Raw genomic sequence first — 27226 nt, forward strand, 5'->3', positions numbered from 1 at the left:
GCTTTCCAGGTATTTAAGAATCAGAATTGCCTATTTTGCAATATATGTCATCAAGAACATTCCTTTGTTTTTTAGTATAGTAGAGTAATTCTCAAGCTTTTAAGTCTTAGGATCTCCTTATACTCTTAAAATTATTGAGGACCTGGAAGAACTTTTGTTCATGTGGGTTATCTCTGTATCTGTTTACCATTATTATAAATCAAAGTGGAGAGATTTTTAAAATCATCCAAAAAACCCATTTAAAAAATTACTTGTCAAGAAAAATAGTTTTATATTTTCACAAAAAGGATGTATCGTCCAAAACATAACAATTTTAGGAGAATGATCTTATTTTTACATTTCGGCAACTCTGATATCTAGCTTAACAGAAAGTAGCTGGATTGTCATGTCTACTTTATGCATCATCTGTTGTGATATGCCTTGTGACCTCTAGAAAACTCTATAATTGTGAGAGAAGGGCAAATGACAAATAACAAACTAATAACATTAGGAATATAGATCTGACTTCATGGACCATCGAAAGGGTCTCTAGGCCCTCCAGGCTTCAAAAATCACTGCTGTATTAGAAGGAGCTCAGGATTTTAAGTTAGATGTTTCTGGGTCGGAGTCCTGCCTTTTTCCTTTCTTTCTGTGTTACTCTAGCCAAACTGCTATTCTTTCCCAACCTTTGTGAGCTTATTTATAAAGCAGGAATAAAAAAATGACAAGTTTGCCTAGTTCTTTTAGAGATTAAATGAAATGAAGTACAGGAAATCATCTAGTATAGTTCTTTTTATATAGATGATCAAGATAATTTACTGTCATTTCTTTCTTTTGCTATAATTTGAAATATTACAGAGATGAGTGAAGGAAAACGTAAAGCATATAACAAGTTTAGAGAGAAAAAAAGATGTGGTAGGTTATCAACAAAGATGGCCACCTGTGATTCTTCCAGTCACTCACTATATGTTCATGTCATTCCTCCTATCAAGAGATGGGGTCTGTTTTTGCTCCCTTTCCATCTGCACTGACCCAGTGACTTGCATTGATCAATAGAGTGTAGCAAGAGTGATGCTGTGCCAGATCTAGGCCTTCAGAAACTTGGCAGCTTCTGCTGTTTGTCTTTTGGAGCCCTAAGTCACCATGTCATGAAGTCAGATTACCTTGCTGGAGAGAGAGAGGCTTTAGAGGGTGAGTGGCCCAGCCAGCTTCCAGCCATTCCAGCCATCTCAGGTGAGGTGTCAATATGTGAATGAAGCCATCCTGGGTTCTTCAGCCAGGATGGACCTCTCCAGCCAACACCAGATGGAGCTGATACCAGCTGTCTCTTCTGAGCCCTGGCTAGATTTTAGGATTATGGGCAACTTGTTGCTTTAAGCCACTGAGTTTTGAAGTTATTTGTTATAAAGCAATAGATAGCTGAGAAAAGCTTATTGGTGTGAACAAACTTTTATATATGAAAAATAGAAATATTAATAGCACCTAGAAAAAATATATTTTACTCATTTTTTAATGATTAAATGAGGATTTTCCTCATCTGGAGGGTGAGGGTAACTCTTAGACAGAAACAATGGGGATCAGACAATGGGGGTGAACAGTGCCTCCCCTAGGAAGGAGTTACCTTTGGTACCTGAAGAATGTCTCCTCCATGCCCCCACTTTGCCTTATCATAATGGCCTAAGCTAAAAAAGTTAATGTAATTTTAAGTTTTCCCAGAGAACTGGGAATGTATTGTGGTCAAAATACTAGATGAAGATATAGTGAATTTTTAAAGGCATAACATTATAAGAATTTTTTGCAGGGTTCATTTCCCCTTTGTGAAGGAGTAAGCTGTTTGTCTCAGATGTAATAGTTATCATTCTGTGCAGCTGGCAGAAACCTGCCTTTCTGGTTTGTAATGTCATGTTAATCTGCGAAGGTGTTATTACTCATTTGAAATATTCTTTGTTCTGGTTGAAAGCCTCGCTGATGGTATTTTCAAATAAACTTGTCCTACTTGTGAGTCTTTCTCTAAGATTATAATCCTTTGGTAGCTCTATTCTTTCTGGAATGTTGCTAGTATGTCAGTAATGAAAGTAATCTATCTCATTTGCTGAGAGTTAAGTGGAATACAATTCACAATCCAGAAATATGTCATAGGCATTTACTCTCATTTTAAAAGTAAATTAATATATTGTTACATTGAGATGAAGTTTTGCTGATTAGTTATAAAAAATCAGGTGCTCCCTTTATTTTTATTTTCTTCTTAACTGTCTCATATCAAGTCTTCTTTATTTTTTTGATAATGGAAAATCAAATTTCTGTCAGATTTCTTTTATTGCATAAAAATTTGTATGCAAGTTTTAGGTATAAAAAGGTAATATATGGCTTCCTCAGTTTTTGATGTTTTATCCATTTTAAAAATAAGATATTTATTCCTTATGCTACCTTTAGAATATATTGAGTCTATTGGAATTATATGCCACTGAAACAAATGTATATTTTAAAATTAAAAGTAAACTGAATCTCTCTGTATCAGGTGATATAACAAAATACATGGATCTGGTCAGCGTTTTCTTTAATTTCATAAGTCTGATTGGTCAAGAAAAATGGAAATCTTCATAAGAAACAGGAAGAAAGGTTTAATTTATTAATTTATAGACCACCATGTTTTTTGGCCCTTGGTATTAATTCAGTGAACTTTTAGGCAGCTCTTACTGAGAATGAGTTATTGGACTGCATAGAAAGTAAGTGGTGTGTGATACTCAGCATGTGCTTTCCAAATGTCTAAACATAAGTAGGAAAGTTAACAGAAGGAATAAATGACCATCTTAAGAGTGCAAGAGTGTAAGTATCAGAGACAGGCAAAAATAAGAGACTTGGTAGGCTCGATGGAGGGAGAGGTCATAATGAGGCTGAGAGAATTTGGACAGGCTTTATGAAGAAGGTGGCATTTTAACTGGATCTTAAAGGATAAGAAGGATTTTGACTATGACGTAGAGCAGGAAAGATCTCCCGGGGAGACCTCCTGAAACCTGAAATGGGAGGCATTTCTTTCAGGTTTCCAGATATCCCTCCCTGATATTTGAGGTGTTACCCAGTTGATTCTCTCAAACATCTCATTAGTGGAGATCCATTATTATCAAAGACTAAATTTTAATTTATTGATTGATTTCAGAAAGTCCTTGGGCATGTTATAGTTGTACCTTATTTTGTGGTATCTCGTGAATTCCCCATTTTGGCAGAGATTTCTTCTGGAAATGGTCTGAAGAAAACTGGAATGGCACTAAATATCATTTTTATATCTTTTTTTTTTTTTTTTTTTGAGATGGAGTCTTGCTCCGTCACCTAGTCTGGAGTGTAGTGTTGCGATCTCCGCTCACTGCAACTTCCGCCTCCCTGGTTCAAGCCGTTCTCCTGTCTCAGACTCCCGAGTAACTGGGACCACAGGCGCCTGCCATGAGGCTCGGCTAATTTTTTTTTCTTTTTTTTTTTTAGAGACAGGGTTTCACATCGTTGGTGAGGCAGGTGTGGAACTCCTGACCTCAGGTGATCCACCCGCCTCGGCCTCCCAAAGTGCTGGGATTACAGGCATGAGCCACCATGCCTGACTGACTTTCATATCTTTTCCTTTTTAAAGTATTGAAAGAAGTAAGGTTAACAATCCAGGGTTCATTACATTTCAAATGAAACTAGCCACCTGACTTAGAAATGAAGCCCCTTTTCAGCATGTTGAGGAATGGGGGTGCGTAACTTCCACATTGGTATATAATGGCCTGTAATAATAGTTTGGTCTACCTGTTCAAAAGGCTTAGGAATAATTCAGATTAAAAAGACTTTTTTGGAGGGGTTGGGAATTGTGAATTGTTTATGTGTAAACATAGAATTAAGAGCTCATCACTATGCTCCTCTATGCATTCCTTACCTAACACTTCTTGGTGCATGAACCAAATTGGCAAACAAACTGCCTCCAAAGCAAAAAAAGGAAATGACTAATTTCTACCTGGTTGCCTTTGCTTTTCAATAATTTTTGTCAGAGGCACAAAAGGCATTTTTTTTTCTTTTTTTTTGAGATGGAATCTCGCTCTGTCACCCAGGATGCAGTGCAATGGCATGATCTCAGCTCACTGCAACTTCCTCCTCGCGGGTTCAAGTGATATGATCTCAGCTCACTGCAACTTCCTCCTCGCGGGTTCAAGTGATTCTCCTGCCTCAGCCTGCCGAGTAGCTGGGATTACAGGTGCATGCCACTATGCCCAGCTAAGGTTTTTTTTTTTTTTTTTTTTTTTTTTTTTTTTTTTTTAGTAGAGACAGGGTTTCACCATGTTAGCCAGGATGGTCTCGATCTCCTGACCTCGTGATGCACCCGCCTCGGCCTCCCAGAGTGCTGGGGATTCATAGGCGTGAGCCACCGCGCCCGACCTGCAAAAGGACTTTTGATGATAACCAAATCTCTCCCTGTCTCACTTTCTCAAGAAAGTTTTCTGTCACTTTTTAGAAGTTTTTTAGTCACTTCATAGCCCAAGGGCTTCTCAGGGGTTCTAATAGGCTGGTCAAAGACTTCCCGTATCACATCACTTTGCATTATATTCTGGAATTCTGAAAGATATTCATCCTCCTTTCTTCTGGCATTTATTAGTGTACTTTTCCCATTTTCCAGAGAGTAAGCATTTGCTGGTATTAGGCAATTAATAAATAAGTATTTCAATGAATGAAGTTATGCGTTTCATAATATCCTTTTTTCCTGTAAAAAATCCTAGAACTGGCCCCTTCCTGGACAAATATACTTTAATGGTACTTTGGTTCTTATGTCAGTTCTCTGTCAGTTCTTAATTTCTTTATTCAAAGATGATTTCTTCTGGACTTGAAGACTTTATACCTGAACTGTAAAATATTGGCCCATAGGCAGTCTTTACAAAGTACCCATAAGAAGAATGAAATTATCCGTAAGTATAAGGGCAGGAGGCATAACAATGGAATACTGATTGGGCAAAGGGTTATTGGAAGAGGTCAGTTAGGGCAGAATGGACAGAAGTGTGAGCTGGTGATACATGCCTCCACCCCAGTAGCTAATTTACCTCTGGCATGCATGCTCTCTAAGTCTTATCATATTACAGTATGACAGATAAAAAGTTAAGAGGTTTTCATGGGCGTGTTTGCTTGAAGTAGTGACAGAAATACAGCATTTCTGAGACTCTCCTGGCCCTGCTCCAGGTGCCTGTGTAGACACACCTGCACTACACAGAAAGCTATAGAGGGAATCATAAGACGTCATATTTTTTTAAGGTCAGCACTGGATTTGTTGCATAACATTGGATGCTTTCTTTGTGTCCTCTGTAGAGGGTAACAAAAGATGCTAAAGGATAATATTTGCAAAGCATTTGTAGCACCAGATTCTATATAAATGCAGAATTGTCACAAAAGATTGGCATGTTCTGGTAGTTTTGGAATGATTGTTTTGAAAAATATTCAAATTTGATGATTTCTTCCTCTGCATGAAATTTTAGAATTTCTATATACTTTCTAAACTCCTGAGCTGGTTTTCTGAGCTTGCTTTTGTGTATAATCTTTGTGATTAGAGTATTAGATCCTTTCTATGCTTTATAAATCTGTTATGTTTGTTTGAAAACCCTAACATTTCTACTGGACATGGAAGCACAAATATAGTTTGAATACAGAGACTTGATTTACATATTTTTAAAATCTGTATCATTTCATTGTCATACGTAATTTCAGGCATAATTGTTTCTTCTTTGTTCACCAACGACTTCTTGTTTACCTGTTTGGGATAGAAGAATTAGGTGGAGTTGTGTGACTCTACCTTCTCTAGTTATTCCATCTGTTTCTCTCTGTGCCTAGATGGGAGAAAGGATCCATAAGTGAGATTAGATCAAAATGGAAGACTGTCTTCATATGCCAGCATTCCAGAAATATTTTGAAGTAAGAGGAAACGTGTGTGTGCACTTTCTACAGTAACCTGGAAAGTAAGAAAGTTTGATCTAAAATTTTAGATCAAAGAGACAGAGTCTCACTCTGTCGCCCAGGCTGGAGTGCAGCAGTGCGATCTGGTCTCAATGAACCAGAAATGATAAGCAAAATTCCTGAAAGGCTAATGGGAAACAATTGAAGGTGAAAACAACAGCCCAAACATGAGCAAAAGAACTATGAAAGGTTGTAGTGATAGACTGAGTATTCCAAGCTTAGCGGCTGTGGATAGATGAGAATCATAGAAAGCTCTGGGTAACCATTAGTGTGATGTCTATAGAGCCTGTGAGATACTCAGTATCTTTCCAGTAAATTCTTTTCATAGTTACATTGGACAGAATTTACTTTAAGAATCCTTGCTTGATGTACTTACACCAGGGATGTATTTAAAAAAGGATAAGCTTTTTGTATTCATCATGATATTTTTAGTATACAATTGGATCCAATTTTCTGTACTGTTACTCACAAGTTTTACTTGTGATACTGGCCTGCCTCTTGAGCCAAACATACATATTCAGAAAATGAAGGTGGTAGATTGCCTGAATGTTCCTATTTTATACCTCAAGAATGCTGTAGCCGGGTGTGGTGGTACATGCCTGTAGTCCCAGCTACTCAGGAGGCTGAGGCAGAAGGATTACTTGGAGGTTACAGTGAGCCAAGATCACACCACTGCATTCCAGCCTGGGCGACAGAGTGAGACCCTGTCTCGGGAAAAAGATAAGAATGCTGGAAAATCTGGCTCAGGAATCAGTCATTTCTACTGCTTGTCACAGCTGATTCCATCTTTGGATGTCTTTGCTATTGTATACTCCCTTACTATTGGGAACCACTCCGTGAATTAATCCTAAACTCTTGCTCAGAAGTCAAAGTCCTTGGCTGAAACCACAGATCATATGCCTGTGACCTGGCTGTCAGTTATTCTGGGAGCCTGATTCCCGCCTCCACCAAGACTCACATAGGGGAATTGTTTGCACATTGGCAGAGGGTTTGATATGTACCCAGAACAAAAAGGACTAAAGTGGGAATTTCTCTAAGAAGGTTTGGCATTAGAAACTCTTTTAATGTAACCCACAGATGAAAGGACAAACATCATATACTCATCTTTTATTCCCAAAAAGAAGTTGATAAAACTATTAGTCATTGATTAAAGGCCAAAACACAATAAGACCAAAAAAGCAGAATTGAAGGAACCATCTGTTTGATTAAGGATATGTGTTAGGGCCATACACCAGCCATTATACTTAGTGGTGAAATTTTAGGAGCAATTTCATTACAGCCAGGAAGACGACAGGGTGCATGTTCTCAAAACTACTAGTTATTCTTTTATTGAGGTCCCAGCCAATGCAGTAAGCATTTTGAAAAGTGATTATCTGAGAAGACTCCATAGACAAACTAACAAGAATTTAGCAAGATGGCTGGGAATAAGACCAATAGGGAAAATTAGTTGGCTTTCCAATGCATTAGCAATAGCCAGTCAGAAAGTAGAACAGCAATAAAACTAAAATACCTAAGAATCCGCCTGTGTTATTTTCTATTGCTGCATAACAGATTATCACAAGCCTAGTGGTTTAAATGTACCGCCATTTATTATTTCACAGTTCTGTAGGCCAGAAGTCCAGGATGTCATGGCTGGCTTCCCTGCCGCATCCTACCAGACTGAAATCAAGGTGTTAGTCAGTTGTTGTCCTTATTTGAGGACAATGGGGAAGAATCGACTTCCAAACCCTTGTCAGTTGTTGGCAGAATCCCGCTTTTGTGGTTGTAGGACTGAGGTTCCCATCTCTTTGCTGGCTGTTAGCTGGGAGTTCCCCTCAGGTCCTGAGGCTATTCCCATTCTTCTCAGCCCCTCCGTCTTTCAAGTGACAGGGACATGTGGAACCCTTCTCATGGTTTGAATATAGTTGACTTTCCCCCTCCTTTTCCCTTCTGCTGGACAAAGTGCTATGCTTTTTAGAGCCCATGTGATTAGGTCTACTTCAGTGATCTCCCTATCTTACTGTCAACTGTGCCGTATAGCATAACACGATCATAGGGGTGCTGTTCTCGTTGTGCAGTTTCCAGAAGTCGGGGCAGGACATCTTTGGGGGTGGGAGGGCATTTGGTAAATTTGCCTGCCACAAAGCCTAAATAGAATTTTGTAAAACCCACATAAAAAGTGTAAAATGTCCTCGAAGGATGTAAAAGACAACCATAGAGGTTTCGCTCTGTAAATATCATAGTATCTACACCTCCCCCTACCACATCATCTGGTCTGTCAGTTACATTTAAATCCAGTTAAACCCCCAGCACAATCATTTATTCAATTGGGTAGCTGGTTCTAAATGTTCCTGAGTGGAGAAAAATGTTTAAGAACTGGCAAAGATAGTTTTGAAAAAGAAAAATGGATATCAAACAAATTAAACTACATACATTAAAATCTTGGGGGTATTGGTTCTGAAATAACCCATGAGATAGAATACTGGGGATTCATTTAATAGATGATAAAGTTGTTTCAAATCAACAGGGAAATGATAGCTTTTTTGGGAAATGGTGGTGCAGTTGTCTATCCATTTGGAAGCAAAGTTAGACCCTTATCCCAAGAACAGAAATAATTTCCAGGTGAAATGAAGAGCTAAGTATAAGTAAAATTCTACAAGTATTTAGAAGTACTTAGGAGAATTTGCTCATAAACTTTGGGCTATGGAATGCCTAACTCAAAGGCTAGGAAGTGCAATTGGCTAGTAAGCACATGAAAGAGTGCTTGCTTTTATTAACGTCAGGAAAATGTAAATTAAAACAATTCTTTTATTCCCCTCTTTTTTTGCTCAATCAGATTGGAAAAACATTTTTGCAATCCAAATGTTGGCAAGGGTGCGGGGAAAACATATACTCTCATCGAATGAATTGTAATGGTCTTTTTGGCAGTGCCTACTGTAATTATGAGTATACATATCCTTCAGATGAATAATTTCACTTCAGGATTTTTACCCCAGAGAAATACACAGGTACATGAGCCCAGAGACATTTACAGGCCACTATGGCATTGTGATTATTGCAGAAAATGTCCAATAACCTAAAGATTCATCATGGAAGGCCTTTTTGTTTATAAATTATTTAATGGAATTTGAAAAAGGAACCAGTTAAAGTTTGCCAAAGTAATTTAGAGGAAAACAGAATACCTATGGAATTTGTAACAAGAACTTTCTTCTCCTGGTGTGTACTTTTATAACCTCATATTGCCCATTTTATAATAAATTTAATAAAAACATTTCCCTCATGCTAACAATCCATTTTCTAAAAGCAGTGCAGTATTAAGTGCTCACCATACATGAATAAACGCGTCCTGGTAATTTTCTGAGGGCAGATGAAACTGAGCAAAAGCCCTCCTTTATTACCATAATGGGAGACTTGTGGGATTTCTTTTATTATCTTGTTATACCAGCCAAAGATGGGGCAAGAGAAAGGAAGAGGCTGTATCTATACCTATACTATAAAAATGGATTATTTTGTAAATTTATGTGGTGTGTGGAGTAGTGCTTGCTGATGAAGTGTTTCTTACATGTGTGAATATTTGATTTTTAGTATGTTAGATGATAAGAATCTTAATTTAAAGAATCTGTATATGTAGTAGGTGGGGAGAGAAGAGATTAGCTTTTTAGGTAGTTATCAGTATTTAAAAAGCAGCCAAAAGAAAAGTTTTGTGTCTGTGCTTATGTGAAAGAAATAAAGTGAAATATCTTCACAAGGGCTTTTGAGGACATTAACTTTAGTAGCTTTAATCTATGGGTTTATTATTTGAGGAGTGAAGATAAAAGCTTTGACTATTGTTAATTTTATATATCTTCTGTATTCATTGTGAGAGTAATGCTATAGGTGAAAATTGCTTTTAAAAATGAAAGAATGGTGGAATTTTTAACCAAGGTGTTTTTTTGATGCATTTATTAGATGTTCTTCGTATAAAAGATTATCTTTATTAAAAGAATTTCGTCCTGAAGATAATTTATAATCCCAGAAGCAAGAAGCTTATATTAATTTAAAACCCACTATGATTTCAAAAGTATTTTCCAAAGCAATTTCTATAATACACTTTGCTTTAAATCACATTTTTTTCCTTCGTAATTGAGGCACAACTTACAGAGGGAACCATGGTCTAATACAATTGCTGCTATTGTGAGTGAAACTAGTAAAAGATGAGAACCATGACTGTGTGCTGTTTAGGAGCAAAAAAGCAGCTGAAAAATATAAAACTGAATTATTTTTGCAGAAGTCAACGAAAGGTTCCATTGTCCTTGACCACGTATTCCATCACGTAAACCTTGTGGAGATAGATTATTTTGGGCTACGTTACTGTGACAGAAGCCATCAGACGGTGAGTACGGTGACTGTGTTAAATTTTTCTGGTTATAAATTTCACTCTGTCTCTGGCTTTTCCTGATACGGTTTTAGGTGGTTAGGTTCTTTGTCACTGAAAAAGACTGAAAATCTCAAACATGTTTTCCCCTGATAATTTCTTTGCATTTTTTCCTCTTCTGCCAAAAGTCTATAGAGTTACTGGATTCACAGCTTCTGTACATGTGTTGTCCTCTTTGCAGATGGCATATGTGGTTTCCAGATTTGCAACCTTATGAGAATGAATGCAGAGCGTCAGTGCACATGGAGGACTGAATATGTCATTTAATATGAGTTAGAAGGCAAGTGGCTAGTCTCTTGAAGTGACAGATATTAATTGCCTTTTAAGAAAGGGAATGGTTAGAGAAGAAATACAGTGTAAAAAAAAAAAAAAAAGTGACTGCGTAAGTTTTATAAGTTGAGATGAGCTGTTACAAAATAAAATAAGTAGAGGTTTTTTTAATTCATGAACCTGATGAAATAAGAGTAATAAGGACAACTTAGCTTTTAGTTCTTATGTCAGTTGTTCACAAAGGTTAATTCAGAAGGTCTTCCAGTCCGGAGTAGAGAGTTCCTAAGAAATTCATCACAATGGAAAAACTTTGGAGATGAAGATTTTGAAGGATGAAAGGATATTCATTAATGTGACTTTTAGTTTAGTCTGAGAAAGATCTTAGCTTCAGATAGGCACAGCTTCATTATGCAGAACGCTCACATGCTTATCTCAGAAATACCCTATTTGACTTGCCTTTTATTTTTCGTCCTATTCAACTGCTGTTGAAATAGAGATGTTCTCCTCTTCCTTCATTTGTTCTCCCATCCTCCACTGGGTCTTTTGTGGTACATTCAGTGAAGAACATGATTTTCTGAGTGGTGTTGCTGCTATTGATGGTGATTACTTGTTTCTTTTCTTGAGCTAGTTCCTTAATCTGTTCTGTGTCATGGGAGGATTTCATAAGGTTGGAATGAAAAATTGAGTGTGTTGGATAGCTTTCCATAGAAAGGAATAACTTTCTAAAGGCTAGTAGTCATTATGGCATGTTGCAAAAAAGGGGAACAGACATGTTTAGAAGTCCACTGAATTCTATCTTGTACAGACCACGAATAAATATAGCAGAACTGTAAATTTATACAGAAAGATTAAATTGAAGGCTAAAGAAGGTATCATGAGCTACATTCATATTTTTGAAATAACATTTTTTTCCTAGCAGAGAAAACTACAGTTTTCTGATCTTACCTACTATGTCAGACTTTCCCTGGAAAGATTGACTGTCTTGCTAAAGTTATATAGACCTTGTCTGTCTCTATCTTCCCCCTCACCCTTTTTTTAACTTTGCAAAGGAAAAATGTGCAAAGCTAGAGATTTCCAAAACAATGACCCCTACTGTAACAGTTAGCATTGCTAGTTTATTGAAAGTTTTGTAGGGTTTAAATTAAGAGCATTTTTTCCTCTTTTACTCCTAAGGTTTGGCATTTATGATGGTGTTTATGGTACAGGTTTTAGGAGAAATGACACGTTTAGAAGGAGAAAGCTCTTAAGTCATATTGTTTTGATGTGATGATATCAGGTGTGTAAAATGACATGAAAAAAGTATTCTTTGCCTCTTTTTGTTATATTCTAATAGTGAACTCAGCTAAAATAGAGGTGATTTGTAAACATTGCTTAGTCTTTGCATGTTCACATGTATTGTCTGATTACCTTTTAATTGTAGGAGGCTGTGAGAATAAGGTAATGAAATTTTGTACTTCCTCTTGGCAACAGTTTCATCAAAAGTATATTAGAAGCAGCCCTGCGTATCTGACAGTTACTTAAAACAAATAAGGATTTAAACAAAAAAACCCTGTGTTAAAATAGTACAGGATATGGTTAAAAAAATCTTCATCTTAAAAACCAAGTAATGGTTTTCATGAACGTCGATTGAATTACTGTACATTCGGGACCTCACATGACAGAGAAGTTGTCTGCACTAGAGGACCAGGAGAACCTAGAACCCTGGAACTCATCGTTCATCATCGTTACCAACGTCATAATCAGTGCACCAGAGACTGTAAACATTTTTGTTTGTTGAAATTGTATGTTTAGAACAGTTCTCTAGAGTATTATTATCTTTCTATTAGAGATGATGAAACGCAAACTACGAAGGTTAAGCACCTTTCCTAAGGTTGCATAATCAGCACGTAGTAGGACCAGAATTCCATCCTAGGTCTGAGTGTCTCCAAGACCTTTCAACCACTATAATATCCTGACTTTCAAGACAATTGAAATTGCAGCAGCACAGTCTTCCCTTTAAAGAACTGGTGTATTTGAAATTAATCAAAGCCTGGAAGGAACTTGAGTCATCTTTTAGGCTTTCAGAAGTTATTATAAATGGATTGTGATCTGGTGGAATAGATAACTGCCTTTGGAGTCACAAGACAGGTTTGAGTCCTGTGTCTGCCCCTAAAAAATGGTCAAATCACTTAATTTTTCTGAATCTTGATACGCTTATCTGTAAATTGACAATAAAATGCTTTTTCTCCTCAACACTCAGGATTGATGTAGGACAAGATCAGAACACATGATAGCTTTTTGTAGATAAGGTATTAAACATGTAAAAGGGCTTTCCTGTTGAAACTAGGATGGGAGCAAATATTGCTGGTGATACTAGTGGAATGAAGGAATAAGGAGGAAGTCTAGAAGAAAGAAAAGAAAAAATTAAATAAACTGTAGATTTTTAAATGCCTTTGGAGATTTTTGAAGATGAGTTTTGTTGATATTGAAAGCAGTAATAAATATAAATGTGATATCTCAATACTACTTCTGGTTTTAAGATTAGTTTTGAAAGGGAAAGTGCTTAGCCTGGGCATAGAGCCTATTTTCTGTTCCACTCTGGCTTGTGCCAGTTAGGTTTGTTCTTGATCCAGACTGGTGTGTGTGGGGATGTAGGTCTCTTATATTAGGGCCTTGGTCTGACTTACAGAAAATTCCCAGAAATTATAGTTATGTCTTACTTTAATGTTAGCACTTGAGGTTCCTTTACAGATTACTCCTTGAAAGGCAGAAGTTGTATATAATTGGAGCTTTTCTCAGAATATGGAAATCAGCGTGGCATTGAGAATTAGGCTGCTGGATCTGCTACCCTTTTACTTAAGAAGTCAAAGGAGGGGGAAAGTGTGAAGCACACAGATGAAGACAGATGCAGACATTGTCTTCTGCCAGTGAACTCTGTTTTTGCTTTGCTAAGACAATAAAAGCAATCAGAAACTTCCTGCTTTCTTGACCACCCCACCCCCAAACACCTAGTTACTTCTTACACTTCCTATCCTGTTACCACCTTGCTTTTTATGTTTGGTGTCTTACCACCTTGCTTCTTCTGTTTGGTGTCTCTCTACCCTACCTACTCCCTCTTTCTAGTCAGTGTTTGGCGTGTTCAAGTCTCTCCCATTTAGAGCCTCCCATTCCCCACCTCCCTTGTCCTCCTCTATCTGCTGCCATCTTTGGCTCCTTCTGCACCACACATAATCTTCAGAAAACTTTGTCTAAATTTCTTACATTCACTTCTGAAATCCCATTGTTTCCTAAACGTATCACCATGCAGCTCTGATCCCAGTCACATCACTGAAACTGGCCCTGCCTTGCCAGTTGCTAAATCTAAGAGACTCTATCAATCCTTATCTTACTTGACCTTTCTTTTGCTTTGACACTAACAACTTGTCCATTCTTGAAATCTCTTTTTGTTCTTCTGGCACTATATTCTTTTTGTTTCTCTCTTTTCATGTTTTCTCTAGTTATTCCTATTCATCCTCTCTACGATCATGATTCCACTGCCTGTTCCATAAAATGTTGGTATTCATCAGGATTTTGTCCTTGATTCTCTTATGCTTTCTGTTCAGGCCCACACATTTGGTGCTGCCTTTGCTAGTACTGTTTATCTCTGAGATAATTTCCTTAAGCATCTAAACTAAACTGTGTATGTATTAATATTTGTATTCTCTTCCCTGCCCCCAAGTACTCTGAGTGTTGAATAAAAGTCCTCATCCATTGAGCTCTAGCAGGCAAACTCAAGTGTGTCCTCTCTGCCATCAGTAGTGGCCCTCTTTCTTTCATCCTGATGCTGTACTTTGTAACATGTGCAAGGTTTCACGTTCTGTGATTGTATGTTCTGGAAAGTCCCTATAATGATTGATAAAACATGTATAAGTGATATTGTGAATCTTGTTGCAAAGAAAGGAAGATTGTAATGCTGGATCATTACAAAATGAAACTTACTATGTGAGATGTCTTCAAGCATCTGTTGGAGGAACAGAGGGGAAAGATCAAGAAGCATAAAGTTCCCCTCAGGTAACCCTTTGACTTTATGAAGAACATCATAAGAAGCACAATATCCTGGGAGGGCTGACAACAACACATGAAGGGCATCTGGGAAACAATGATGGTGGGTGGCTTTTCAAGAGTCCAGGACCTGGAAGGGAATGCCAGAAGCATCTATAGAGGGCCCCACAGCACCGAAGCTCTCATTTTCCTGCTGACGAATGTGTGTTACTTTTCCTTGGTAATCTCATCTGTTCCATGGTTTAAATTATATCGAAAGACTGAGCCTCAAATTCCTATCTTCAACCCAGATGTTTCGAGAGGGACTACACTGTGTTAAAATTCAAAATCTGGATTCAGACTGTATGGGTTCAAACCACAGTCCACCTGGAGAGCTGTGTATCACTGAGTGAGTCTCCCTAACTTTTCTGTACCTCAGTTCCTCTGTTTATAAAGTGAGGCTAGTAATAGTACCAGCTTCATAGGGTGGTAGTGATGATTGAAGGAATCTATAAAAAGTTCACAGACTAGTGCTTTAAAATGTATGGTCCACATAATGTTTTAGCTGCTATTCACTACTCAGATACCTCTCATGTATCTCAAAGGTAACATATTCAAAACTGAAGTCATCTTCCCCTCCAAATCTGCTTTTTATAAGAAATGTTTCTGAGATCAGTGATTTTCAAGATTTTTTTTTTTTCTTTTAGAGATGAAGTCACACTATGTTGCTTAGGCTGGTTGGTTTCAAACTCCTGAGCTCCAGTGATCCTCCTGCCTCAGCCTCCCAAAGTGCTAGGATTACAGGTGTGAGCCACCATACCAGGTCTACGATTGTTGTTTTTTTTTAAAAAAAAAACACGTACTTGTGTATAATTTTAGATTGAGAGTTAAATTTTGTAAGTTTTAGCAGATCCAGGTCTTTGGTTTATCATAAATATTGACATTGTAAAATCAAATTGTCATATTCCTTTTAAGTGCATCCTGTGAATTTATATTTCATAGTAATTTTGTACTCTTCATCTACCTTTACAAAAATATGAACAAACTCTTTTTTAAAAATCAGAAACTTTTCTTTATTCCTTTTATGTCTTTAAACTTGTATTCCTATTCTACTTTTTCCCTAAAATGTTATTGTATTTTCATTAATAAAATACATATATCCATAATATACATATAATTGGTATTTTAAAACTTTATTTCCTGAGATGTTAAGGATCTAATTGTTAGTGAACCCTAAGAGTAGTTGTTATTACCATGGTTGTCACTATATAATTAATTAAAACAGCAAAATACTATGCATTTTAATAATTATTAAACATATTTTCTGGGGAAAATGACAGATAGGGGCAGGACTAGATTGCAGCTCCCACTCGGACAGATAGTGCAGTGTGTGGAGACTTGCGTTGTGAAATTTTGCTCCAGAATTACTGCAGAAATATACCAAGAAAGCTGAGAGAATCCACAGACCCTTTGAAGGAAACAGATTGCTCCTGCAGGACCCCAGAGACACTGCAAATACCGTGCTGGTATCCATGACTGAGAGATATGAGGACGGTTCACATCACAGGACTCTGTGCAGACAACCCTTAGTACCAGCCTGGAGTCTGGTAGCCCTGCTGCGTGGCTAGATCCAGAAGGGAAATAACAGTTACTGCATCCCAGCTCTCAGGAAGCCACATTCCTAGGAAAAGGGGGAGAGTGCTATCATCAAGGGAACACCCATGGGACAAAAGAATCTGCACAGCAGCCTTGAGCTCTAGATCTTCCCTCTAACATAGTTTGCCCAAAGGAGAAGGAACCAGAAAAACAATTCTGGTAATATGACAAGAGAAGATTCTTCAGCACCACCCAAAAAAGCATACTTTTTCCTCAGCAATGGATCCAAACCAAGAAAAAGTCCCTGATTTACCTGAAAAGGCATTTAGAAGGTTGATTATTAAGCCAATTAAGGAGGCACCAGAGAAAGGTGAAGTCCAATTTAAGGAAATCAAAAAAATGATACAAGAAATGAGGGGAGAAATCTTCAGTGAAATAGATGGCATAAATAAAAAACAATCACAACTTCAGGAAATAAAGGACACACTTAGAGAAATGCAAAATGTTCTTGAAATTCTCAGCAATAGACTCAAATAAGCAGAAGAAAGAACTTCAGATCTCAAAGACAAGGTTATCAAATTAACCCAATCCAACAAAGACCAAGAAAAAAAGAATTTAAAACATGAACAAAGTCACCAAGAAATTTGAGATTACATAAGTGACCAAACCTAAGAATAATTGGCATTCCTGAGGAAGAAGAGGAATCTAAAAGTTTGGAAAACATATTTGGGGGAATAATCTAGTAAAACTTCCCCAGCATTGATTGCTAAAGACCTAAATATCCAAATAGAAGGAGCTCAAAGAATACCTGGGAAATTGCAAAAAGACCATTACCTAGGCACATTGTCATCAGGTTATCTAAAGCTAAGATGAAGGAAAGAATCTTAATAGCTGTGAGGCAAAAGCACCAGGTAACCTATAAAGGAAAACCTATCAGATTAACAGCAGATTTCTCAGCAGAAACCCTACAAGCTAGAAGGGATTGGGTCCCTATCTACAGCCTCCTTAAACAAAACAATTATCAGCCAAGAATTTTGTCTCCAGCGAAACTAAGCTTCATAAATGAAGAAAAGATAGTGTTTTTCAGACAAACAAATGCTGAGAGAATTTGCCACTCCCAAACGAGCACTATAAGAACTGCTAAAAGGAGCTCTAAATCTTGAAACAAATCCTGGAAACACATCAATAACAGAACCTCCTTAAAGCATAAGTCTCACAGGTCCTATAAAACAAAAATACAATAAAAAAAAAAAAAGGTATACAGGCAACAAATAGCACAATGAATGGAATAGTACCTCATATCTCAATACTAATGCTGAATGTAAATGGCCTAAATGTTCCACTTAAAAGATACAGAATTGCAGAAAGGATAAGAATTCACCAACCAGGTATCTGGTGACTTCAAGAGACTCACCTAACACATAAAGACTCACATAAACTTAAGGTAAAGGGGTGGAAAAAGATATTCCATGCAAATAGACACCAAAAGCAAGCAGGCGTATATCAGACAAAACAAACTTTAAGGGCAGTTAAAAAAGACAAAGTAGGACATTATGATAAAAGCCCTTGTCCAACAGGAAAATATCACAATCCTAAATATATATGCACCTAACACTGGAGCTCCCAAATTTATAAAACAATTACTACTAGACCTAAATAATGAGATAGAGAGTAACACAGTAATAATGGGGGACTTCAGTACTACACTGACAGCACTAGACAGGCCATCAAGACAGAAAGTCAGCAAAGAAACAATGGATTTAAACTATACTCTGGAACAAATGGACTTAACAGATATTTACATAACTTTCTTTAGTAGAGACGGGTTTCACCATGTTGACCAGGCTGGTCTCAAACTCCTGACCTCAGGTGATCCACCTGCCTTGGCCTCCCAGAGTGCTGGGATTACAGGTGTGAGCCACCATGCCCGGCCATTTACAGAACATTCTACCCAACAACTTCAGAATATACATTCTATTCATCAGCACATGGAACTTTCTCCAAAACAGACCATATGATAGGCCACAAAACAAGTCTGAATAAATTTAAGAAAACTGAAATTATATCAAATACTATCTCAGACCATAGTGGAAAAAATTCTTTAAACTGAACGATAATAGTGACACAACTATCAAAACTTCTGGGATACAGCAAAGGTGGTGCTCAGAGGAATGTTCATAGCCTTAAATGCCTATATCAAAAAGTCTGAAAGAGCACAACTGGACAATCTAAAGTCACACCTCAAGGTACTAGAGAAACAAGAACAAACCAAACCCAACAGAATAAAGGAAATAACCAAGGTCAGAGCGGAACTAAATGAAATTGAAACTAAAAGAAATGCAAAAGATAAATGAAACAAACAGCTGCTTCTTTGAAAAGATAAATAAAATTGATAGACCATTAGCAAGATTAACCAAGAAAAGAAGAGGGAAGATCCAAATAAGCTCAATTAGAAATGAAACAGGAGATATTACAACTGACACCACCGAAATACAAAAGATCATTCAAGGCTACTATGAACACCTTTACTTGCATAAACTAGAAAACATGGAGGAGATGGATAAATTCCTGGAAAGAGACAATCCTCCTAGCTTAAATCAGGAAGAATTAGAAACCCTGAACAGACCATTAACAAGCAGTGAGATTGAAATGGTAATAAAAAAATTACCAACAAGAAAAAGTCCAGGACCAGGTGGATTCACAGTTGAATTCTACCAACATTCAAAGAAGAATTAATACCAATCATATTGACATAATAATGTCAATAATTATCCACAAGGTAGAGAAAGAGGAAGTCCTCCTTAAATCTTTCTATGAAGCCAGTATAACAAAAAAAACTACAGACCAATATCCCTGATGAACATATATGCAAAAATCCTTAACAAAATGCTAGTTTACCGAATCCAACAGCATCTAAAAAAGATAATCCACCACAATCAAGTGTGTTGCATACCAGGAATGCAGGGATGGTTATAACATACACAAGTCAATAAATGTGAAACATCACATAAACACAGTTAAAAACAAAAATCACATGATCATCTCAGTAGATGTAGAAAGAGCATTTGACAAAATTCAGCATCTCTTCATGATTAAAACCCTCAGCAAAATTGGCATACAGGGGACATACCTCAGTGTAATAAAAGCCATCTATGACAAACCCACAGCCAACATAATATGAATGGGGAAAAGTTGAAAACAAATGGAAACACATTTCATGTTCATGGATGGGTAGATTCAATAATGTAAAGATGACCATACTGCCAAAAGCAATCTACAAATTCGTTGTAACTTCCATCAAAATACCACCATCATTCTTCACAGAACTAGAAAAAACAATCCTAAAGTTCATATGGAACCAAAAAAGAGCCTGCATAGCCAAAGCAAGACTAAGCAAAAAGAACATAGCTAGAGGCATCACATTACCTGATTTCAAACTGTACTATAAGGCCATAGTCACCAAAACAGCATGATACTGGTATAAAAATAGGGACATAGACGAATGGAATAGAATAGAGAACCCAGAAATTAACCCAAATACTTACAGCCAACTGATCTTTGACAAAGCAAACAAAAACAAAGTGGGGAAAGGACACCCTTTTCAACAAATGGTGCTGGGATAATTGGCAAGTCACATGATGGAGAATGAAACTGGATCCTTATCTCTTGCCTTATACAAAAATCGACTCAAGATGGATCAAGGACTTATATTTAAGTCCTAAATCATTAAGACTTGAAACTATAAAAATTCTAGAAGATAACATTGGAAAAACCCTTCTAGACATTGGCTTAGGCGAAGATTTCATGACCAAGAACCCAAAAGCAAATGCAACAAAAATGAAGATAAATAGATGAGACTTTATTAAACTAAAGAGCTTTTGCATGGCAAAAGGAGCAGTCAGCAGAGTAAACAGCCCACAGAGTGGGAGAAAATCTTCACAATCTATACATCTGACAAGGGACTAATATCCAGAATCTACAAGGAACTCAAAAAAGAAACAAATAGTCCACTTTTTGATGGGATTAAGGACATGAGTAGACAATTCTCGAAAGAAGGTATACAAACGGTAACAAATATATGAAGAAATGCCCAACATCACTAATGATCAGGGAAATGCTCATCAAACCCACAATGCAATACCACCTTACCCCTGCAAGAATAGCCATTATCAAAAAATCAAAAAATAATAGATTTTGGCATGGATGTGATGAAAAGGGAACACTTCTACACTGCTGGTAGGAATGTAAACTAGTACAGCCACTATGGAAAACAGTGTGGAGATTCTTTATAAAGAATTAAAAGTAGAACTACCATTTGATTCAGCAATCCCACTACTGGGTATCCACCCAGAGGAAAATAAGTCATACAAAAAAGATACTTGCACACGCATGTTTATAGCAGCACAATTCAGAATTGCAAAAATGTGGAACCAACCCGAGTGCCCATCAGTTAACGAGTGGATAAAGAAACTGTGGTGTATGTGTGTGTGTGTGTATGTATATATGTGTGTATATATGTATGTGTGTATATATATGTATATGATGTAATACTACTCAGCCATAAAATGGAATGAATTAATGGCATTCACAGCAACCTGGATGGGATTGGAGACTATTATTCTAAGTGAAGTAACTCAGGAATGGAAAAGCAAACATTGTATGTTCTCACCCAGTAAGTGGGGGCTAAGCTATGAGGATGCAAAGGCATAAGAATGATACAATGGACTTTGGAGTCTCGGGAGGGAAGGGGTAGGAAGCAGGTGAGGGATAAAAGTTTACAAATTGGCTTCAATGTATATTGCTTGGTGATGGGTGCACCAAAATCTCACAAATCACCGCTAAAGAACTTACTCATGTAACTGAATACCTAACCTGTTCCCCAAAAACCTATGGAAAAAAATTATTAAACATAAAATGTAAGTATTTATTGGAAATGCATCTTTTAATCAGATGAGTGAGACTTTTTCTTTCCAATTAGTCCATTATAATATATTCCTGGAATGATTCCAACTCTACCTTTTTCTTATATATCTGAGAGCAGTGTTTTTTCAGACCATTCAATTGGGTTTTTCTTCAGTTTAGTTGAAAACAATGAATTCAAGACCACCTGACTTAAAATTTGTTAATTGATCATTATAGTAATTCAGCTCCATAATTTCTAGGAAATGTATTAAAAAATGCTTTACCAACTCTTAACAAAATATTATTAATTATAATATTTTCTTTTTTAGAGCCACCTGATTTAATCCAATATTAAATAAATATTAAATAGAAAGGATTTAGAAAAATTTAAAAATCATTAATTTTAACATATGTTTGCCAAGGTAAGACTTTTATTAAAGTGCTTTTATCTAATCACATACTTTATATTTTCATCATAATCTTGGAATTGCAGGTTTAGTTCATTTGGCTTATGAAAAGTCTCCAACATAAAACTCTTGGACAAAGCCAGTCATTCTTAAACCACTTAGCCAAACCAACTTGCTTTCTGTCATTTTGCAATTTAAATAAAAATGTTAACTTGAGTTCTGTGAAAAGTATTTCATTTTGGAATTCTATTCCTAAGACAGATAAGGCAAAGCATTTTGTTACCTAGATAAGTCTGCTTTCACTTACCAAGACTTTGATTTGTCTTATTCTTAAGGAACTGACAATAACTAGAGTATGGAAGTTGCAAGATCATTAAACAAAAATTACTCCTGGTGCTGCCCTACTGTACAATATATCTGATTTTAGAACCACCCAAGTATAGGCCAAAATATCATGCTTCTAACACTTTGCCTAGTCCTTGCCAGAAATATGTATAAAATGGAAAAAGACATAAAACTATTTTTTCTGATTTATAGTGTCTTTATTAAAGACAACTTTGTTAATATCAGTATTTTAGTCTTTCTATTCTTCTCTGTGATTATTTATACCCTTGGGCAATGCACTATAGGAGCTTGACAGGGCTGAAAGGTGCCTTTCAGTAAATTGGGAATGGAGAATTTTGAAAGGAGAGTGCTGTAGGAAAGGAGAATTAGCATAACGTCGTAATCTTGGGTCTGTTCTTCGGTAGATCAGTTTTGGAATAGAGTGTATGTGGAAGTTGAGAATCTGGAAATTGAGTTCTTAAAACTATGTTTACCCATGTATCCTTTGGAAAGTCCTCACGTAGCATCCCTGAGGTGCCTGCACCTTTGTTACAATAGCTTAGTGAATGCCAACACCATCTACCCAATTGCTCAAGCTAGAATCTTGGGTGTCATTCCCAACTACATCATCTCGCCTCTCCTCATAGCCAGTCACCAAGTCCTGGCAGTTTCACTCCTTAATGCCTAGAGTGACCATACAGTTCACTCACTAATCCAGGATACTTCTGAGAGTAAAAAGGGACATTGTTAATAACTAAGCTGGGACAACTAGTGTAAACAGGTCTTGTGGTCACCCATTCACCTCTCTAGAATCAGTCTCCATCTCTGAATTTTGGTTTTGGTGCCAGATGAGCTTGGGTTTCTATAAAAGCTTTTTTGACTGGCTGTCCTGTCTTTGGTCTTACTCCCTCCAGTGTTTTCCCCACTGCAATTGCAGTTTTCTTTCAGAAAGGCGACTTTGATGATGTCTCCTTCTGTGGCTTAAAATTCTTTAATGGCTCCCTAAGGGAAAATCAAAATTCCTAAACATGGTTTACAAAGTCCTTTAAGATACACGGCCCTTGGTTATCTTGAGCTCCTTTTCTTGCAAAATGACTTTTCAGTTCCCCCATCCAAATGCGTACTTCAGGTACACCACAGCTCCACTGAACTACCTGTAACTCCTTAGCTGTGCCATAGTGTCTCTGAGGATTGTATGTGCTGCCTCCCCTGCCTGAACACCCTTCTTGTTCTCTTCCCTTCCTTCATTTTTCCTTGGTTAAATCCTGTTTATCATTACCATCCCCAGAGTGTGGTGTTTCTGATGTTTCTTCCTTCCTGAAGCTTTCCCCGACCCCCCAGAAATATTTTGGGCCTTCTTGTATCACATATTACAAATACAACATTGTTTGTGCCTGTTGAATAATAACATCTGATCAGATACTTTTTGAAGGGAAGCATCCTATTCACCCCTTTATTCCCACCTCTGTCACTGCAAAACAAGTGATCTGTAATGTTATTGAATGAAAGAACTCTCGCCTGGACAGTGTGGGCAGGTCAGTGGGAGGCGAGAGCCTTGACAAGAGCATTCCTGCACCTCTCCTTCCCACGTCTGCCTGCTCCCTCCTTCTCTTATGAAAGGCCTCTCCTGCTGTTCATTTTAACCAGATTTAACTTATATTAAAAAAAAGAAAAAGAAAAAGCTTTACTGAGATATTAGGAAGTTAGATTGAAAATTCTTATTGGGATTATAAGAAACGACAGGTACAGGATATTTTTAATGTGCTGGCAGCTACCAGGTGCTGTTTAGAATATTCTTGTCTGGTTAGAGGTATAATAATGTAGTATGTAATAAAAGAAGGTATATGAGAATTTGAGTTCAGACAGTGTCACGTGTAACTGTATGTTGGTGGATCCCATGATTTAAAAAAATTGTTTATAATAAATAGCACTTCTAAAAGTAGATTTTTATATTTCTTCATGGTTAAACTGTTTAATAGGATAGGAAGAGATGATGTTTTTCTGGAGCATTTTCTGTTTAGAATAGGTGTGCCCTCTTCTGAGCATAGTCATGTGATACACCACGAGAATTCAGAAGCTCACATGCCTGAAATAACCCCGGGAAGTGCTGAGAGGGGAGCCTCCCAAATGGCACCCCCAAAGTTGCTTGGTGCACTGCATGCTTTCCTCACTGTGGCATCGGGAAAAGCAGAGCATACTTTGATTGATTGGTCTTCAGTTTGTTGATTTTGACATGGACTCAAAAACATCACTTGAAGGACCCAGGTTTGTGTAGGATCAGCTCCATGACACATGTTGAACTTTAGTTCTTTTTTCCTCTTTTCCCTCAAATGGTTGATTGCAGTAGGCATGAATGTGTCTTCCATGGATCATGTATAATATTTTATCTTGTGGTTTCTAGGTTTAGGGAGGTGAAGGGCTGAATTCTATCTTGCAGAGAAAGTTTTTCTTTGTTAATGGCACCCAGTGCCTTCTTTACCAAAAGTAAATTAAAAGGAGGAGGGTGGGAGGTGGAAGGAGGGAGAGGATCAGGAAAAATAACTAGGGGGTACCAGGCTTCGTACCTGGGTCACAAAATTAATCTGTACACCAGACCCCCGTGACACGAGTTTACCTGTATAAGAAACCTGCACATGTATCCCTGAACTTAAATGTTAAAAAAAAAAGCTTCCATCAAACAACGACAACGACAGCAATTGAAAACAATAAAGATACAAAGTACTTAATAACAAAACTGTCAGGAATGGTGGAATTGTCAACATATACATACACGTATATATGTGTATATATCCATATATCCATATACATTTATATTTTTGTATATAAAATCAGGTATGTAGGTATGCTAGGTGTTCTTATCAATAAATGCAGTACCTGAGAAATTTCTGTGACCCATACCTTCTTAGTTATATACATAAGTGAAAGGACTATTGATTTCTTTACTATGCACATTTATTAAATTAGAGTGTCCTTCTCCCTGGTTAAATCAGAATGAGCCATAAAGGAAGGAATTTCAGACAGTTGATTGACTAATGGGAAAACAGTGATTTTAGAGTTAATGATTTTAGACATTTTCTTGATTATCATAGAAAACTAGTTTGTTTTTAAATTTAGAGTTTCAACACAAAGCTCTGATAAATTAACCTTGATTTAACCTTATTCTGCATCTTAAGAGAGTTTTCTCCTTGAATATAATAACAATTTAATTGGGCTATATCAGTAGCCTACTAATAAAATGTATTTTATGGAATATTTTCTATTCTACTTATAGTTTATAAAATTGCAAATTTATTGCATTATGTACTGAAAGCTAAGTGACTAGTTTGTCTATCATTTTAGGACCTGTTCCAATAAGAGAGATGTTCTTGGAATTGTTAAAAAGTTGTGCAGGTGCTTTTTTGGTTGGTGGGAGAGTGGTGGGAGAGTCCCTTCTGGACTATGAGTTTTGAGAGCTGCCTTATGAATTACCAGAAGTTAGCCTTTAAAAGCTGATGATCTCTAGGAGCTTATTCTTTCACGTTACCCATCAGTTTTGGGGGTCACAGGATATTTTATAGAGCATATTCAGGAAATGTCTTGTTTAACATTTTTTAGAGTTATATCCTTACTCGCATCAGCACACCCTGACCTGGGACTGTGAGGAAATATGAGCATTTGCTGTTGCTCATCTCCATTTAGTCACATAGCAGGTACTTACGAGGCAGTCACTGTGTCTCAGGAAGTGTGGCACAGTGGTGAGTAAGAGCCAAGGTCCCTGGTCTCAAGGATTTTATTTCCAGGGGTGAGACAGACTGTAAAAAGATGCTCAAATATCAAGTACTATATGCTTTGAAAATAAGATGATATGCTAGAGTTTTGTGGAGGCTCCTTCCATTGGGTGGTATGTAGAGAAAAACTCTCCAACCACGTTTTTCCTCTGCTCTAGCATCACCACAGTCATCAGTGTAGAAGAAACTTCTGGGACCAAATGTGTGGATATTTTCTCCCCACACACCAAGCAGTGGATAGCAGCTGGGTGTCCTCCAATTCAGTTTGGACACTATCTACCTGGAGATAGCATCAGATCCCACAGGCTGGGGCTCAGTCCCCAAGACTGTTCTCTGCACCCCTGGACACCAGTATGAGTCCAGGCCTCTGGAACTACTACTGCTACTTTTTTTTTTTGGAGACTATAGTAGCGTCTCACTATGTTGCCCAGACTGGTCTTAAACTTCTGGGCCTGAGCAGTCCTCCTACCTTAGCCTCCCAGAATGCTAGGAATTACAAGCGTGAGCCACTGCTCCTGGCTGAGGCCTCTGGAACTTTTAACCGACTGGTTTCAAGTTGTAGTTCCCACGACCTTCTCTTTGGGTTTCATTAATTTGCTAGAGCGGCTTACAAAACTCAGGGAAAGACTTACATTTACCAGTTTATTATAAAGGATACTGCAGAATATATAGATGAAGAAATGTATAGGGTGAGGGATGGGGGAAGGGGCATGGAGCTTCCATGCACAGCCTGGGCATGCCACCCTCTGGGAACCTGCATGTGTTCAGCTACCTAGAAGCTCCCTGGACCCCAAGTCCTCTTGAGTTTTTATGGAAGTGTCATGATGTCAGCATTCCTTTTCCAGGTGTATAGGACTAGACCTTCTCTGGGGAGGGTTCCCCACTCCCCCATGATCTGCGTGAACACAGGGGAAGGTCTTAAGACCCACAGTCAGAAGGGTGGGGGAAGATTAGAGTCCTGCTTGGGGCAGGTGAAAAAAGGGCAGGAGAGAGACTTTGTGTCTTGAGGCCTAACATTCCCAACACTTCAACAAAAGACTAACAAGGGCTATGAGAGTTACGAACCAGGAGCATAGATGAAAACCAATATATATCATAAACACCACTGGTGGTTAGAAGAGACCTCTTTGATATTTACACTGAGGCTGGAGTGATAAGGGGAGGAGCATGGCAGGCAGGAGGAACAGTTGGCGTGGGAGCCCTAAGGCAGAGACAGATGTGAAGTGTTGTGGAACTGAGGGGAGTCCAATGATGCTAGAGTTCTAAGGAAGAGGGTGATGAAGTGGGAAGGTGGGCAGGGCCCCCATAACATAGGGCCCAGCAGGCTATTGTAGGCTCTGTGTACATTTCTATTGGAAATGTCAAGATGAGGAGTGATAGGGAGTGATAGGGAGCTGGTTTTTCAGTCTGTGAAGTCAGTTCTGATTTGCATATGTTGGATTTAAAATGTCCATTCGACATCCTAGAGATATTAGGGGAGTAGAGGAATAGGCTGGAGTCACATCTAGGAGTCTCTGGTTTTTAAAGTCATGAGACCAAATAAGGTCATTTAGGGAGAGGAGACTGTAATTGAAGATGAGCAGGGGCAAGGGTGCAGTGTGCAGCTGTGCTAACCATGTGAACGGTGC

General features: G+C 37.7%; 1 protein-coding gene across 2 annotated transcripts in view; it reads left to right on the forward strand.

The window, feature by feature from the left end:
• EPB41L4A (erythrocyte membrane protein band 4.1 like 4A) overlaps window positions 1–27226 on the forward strand; it is a 266828-nt gene that overhangs the window by 103746 nt on the left and 135856 nt on the right. For both annotated transcript variants that reach the window (XM_010360995.2, XM_010360996.2), the window contains one exon: window positions 10187–10291. In XM_010360995.2, coding sequence (XP_010359297.1) covers window positions 10187–10291 — 105 coding nt within the window. The remainder of the gene's footprint in view (window positions 1–10186; window positions 10292–27226) is intronic.

Source organism: Rhinopithecus roxellana, chromosome 3 (genome assembly GCF_007565055.1).
Source record: "Rhinopithecus roxellana isolate Shanxi Qingling chromosome 3, ASM756505v1, whole genome shotgun sequence".
In the NCBI taxonomy this organism is placed as follows: Eukaryota; Metazoa; Chordata; class Mammalia; order Primates; family Cercopithecidae; genus Rhinopithecus; species Rhinopithecus roxellana.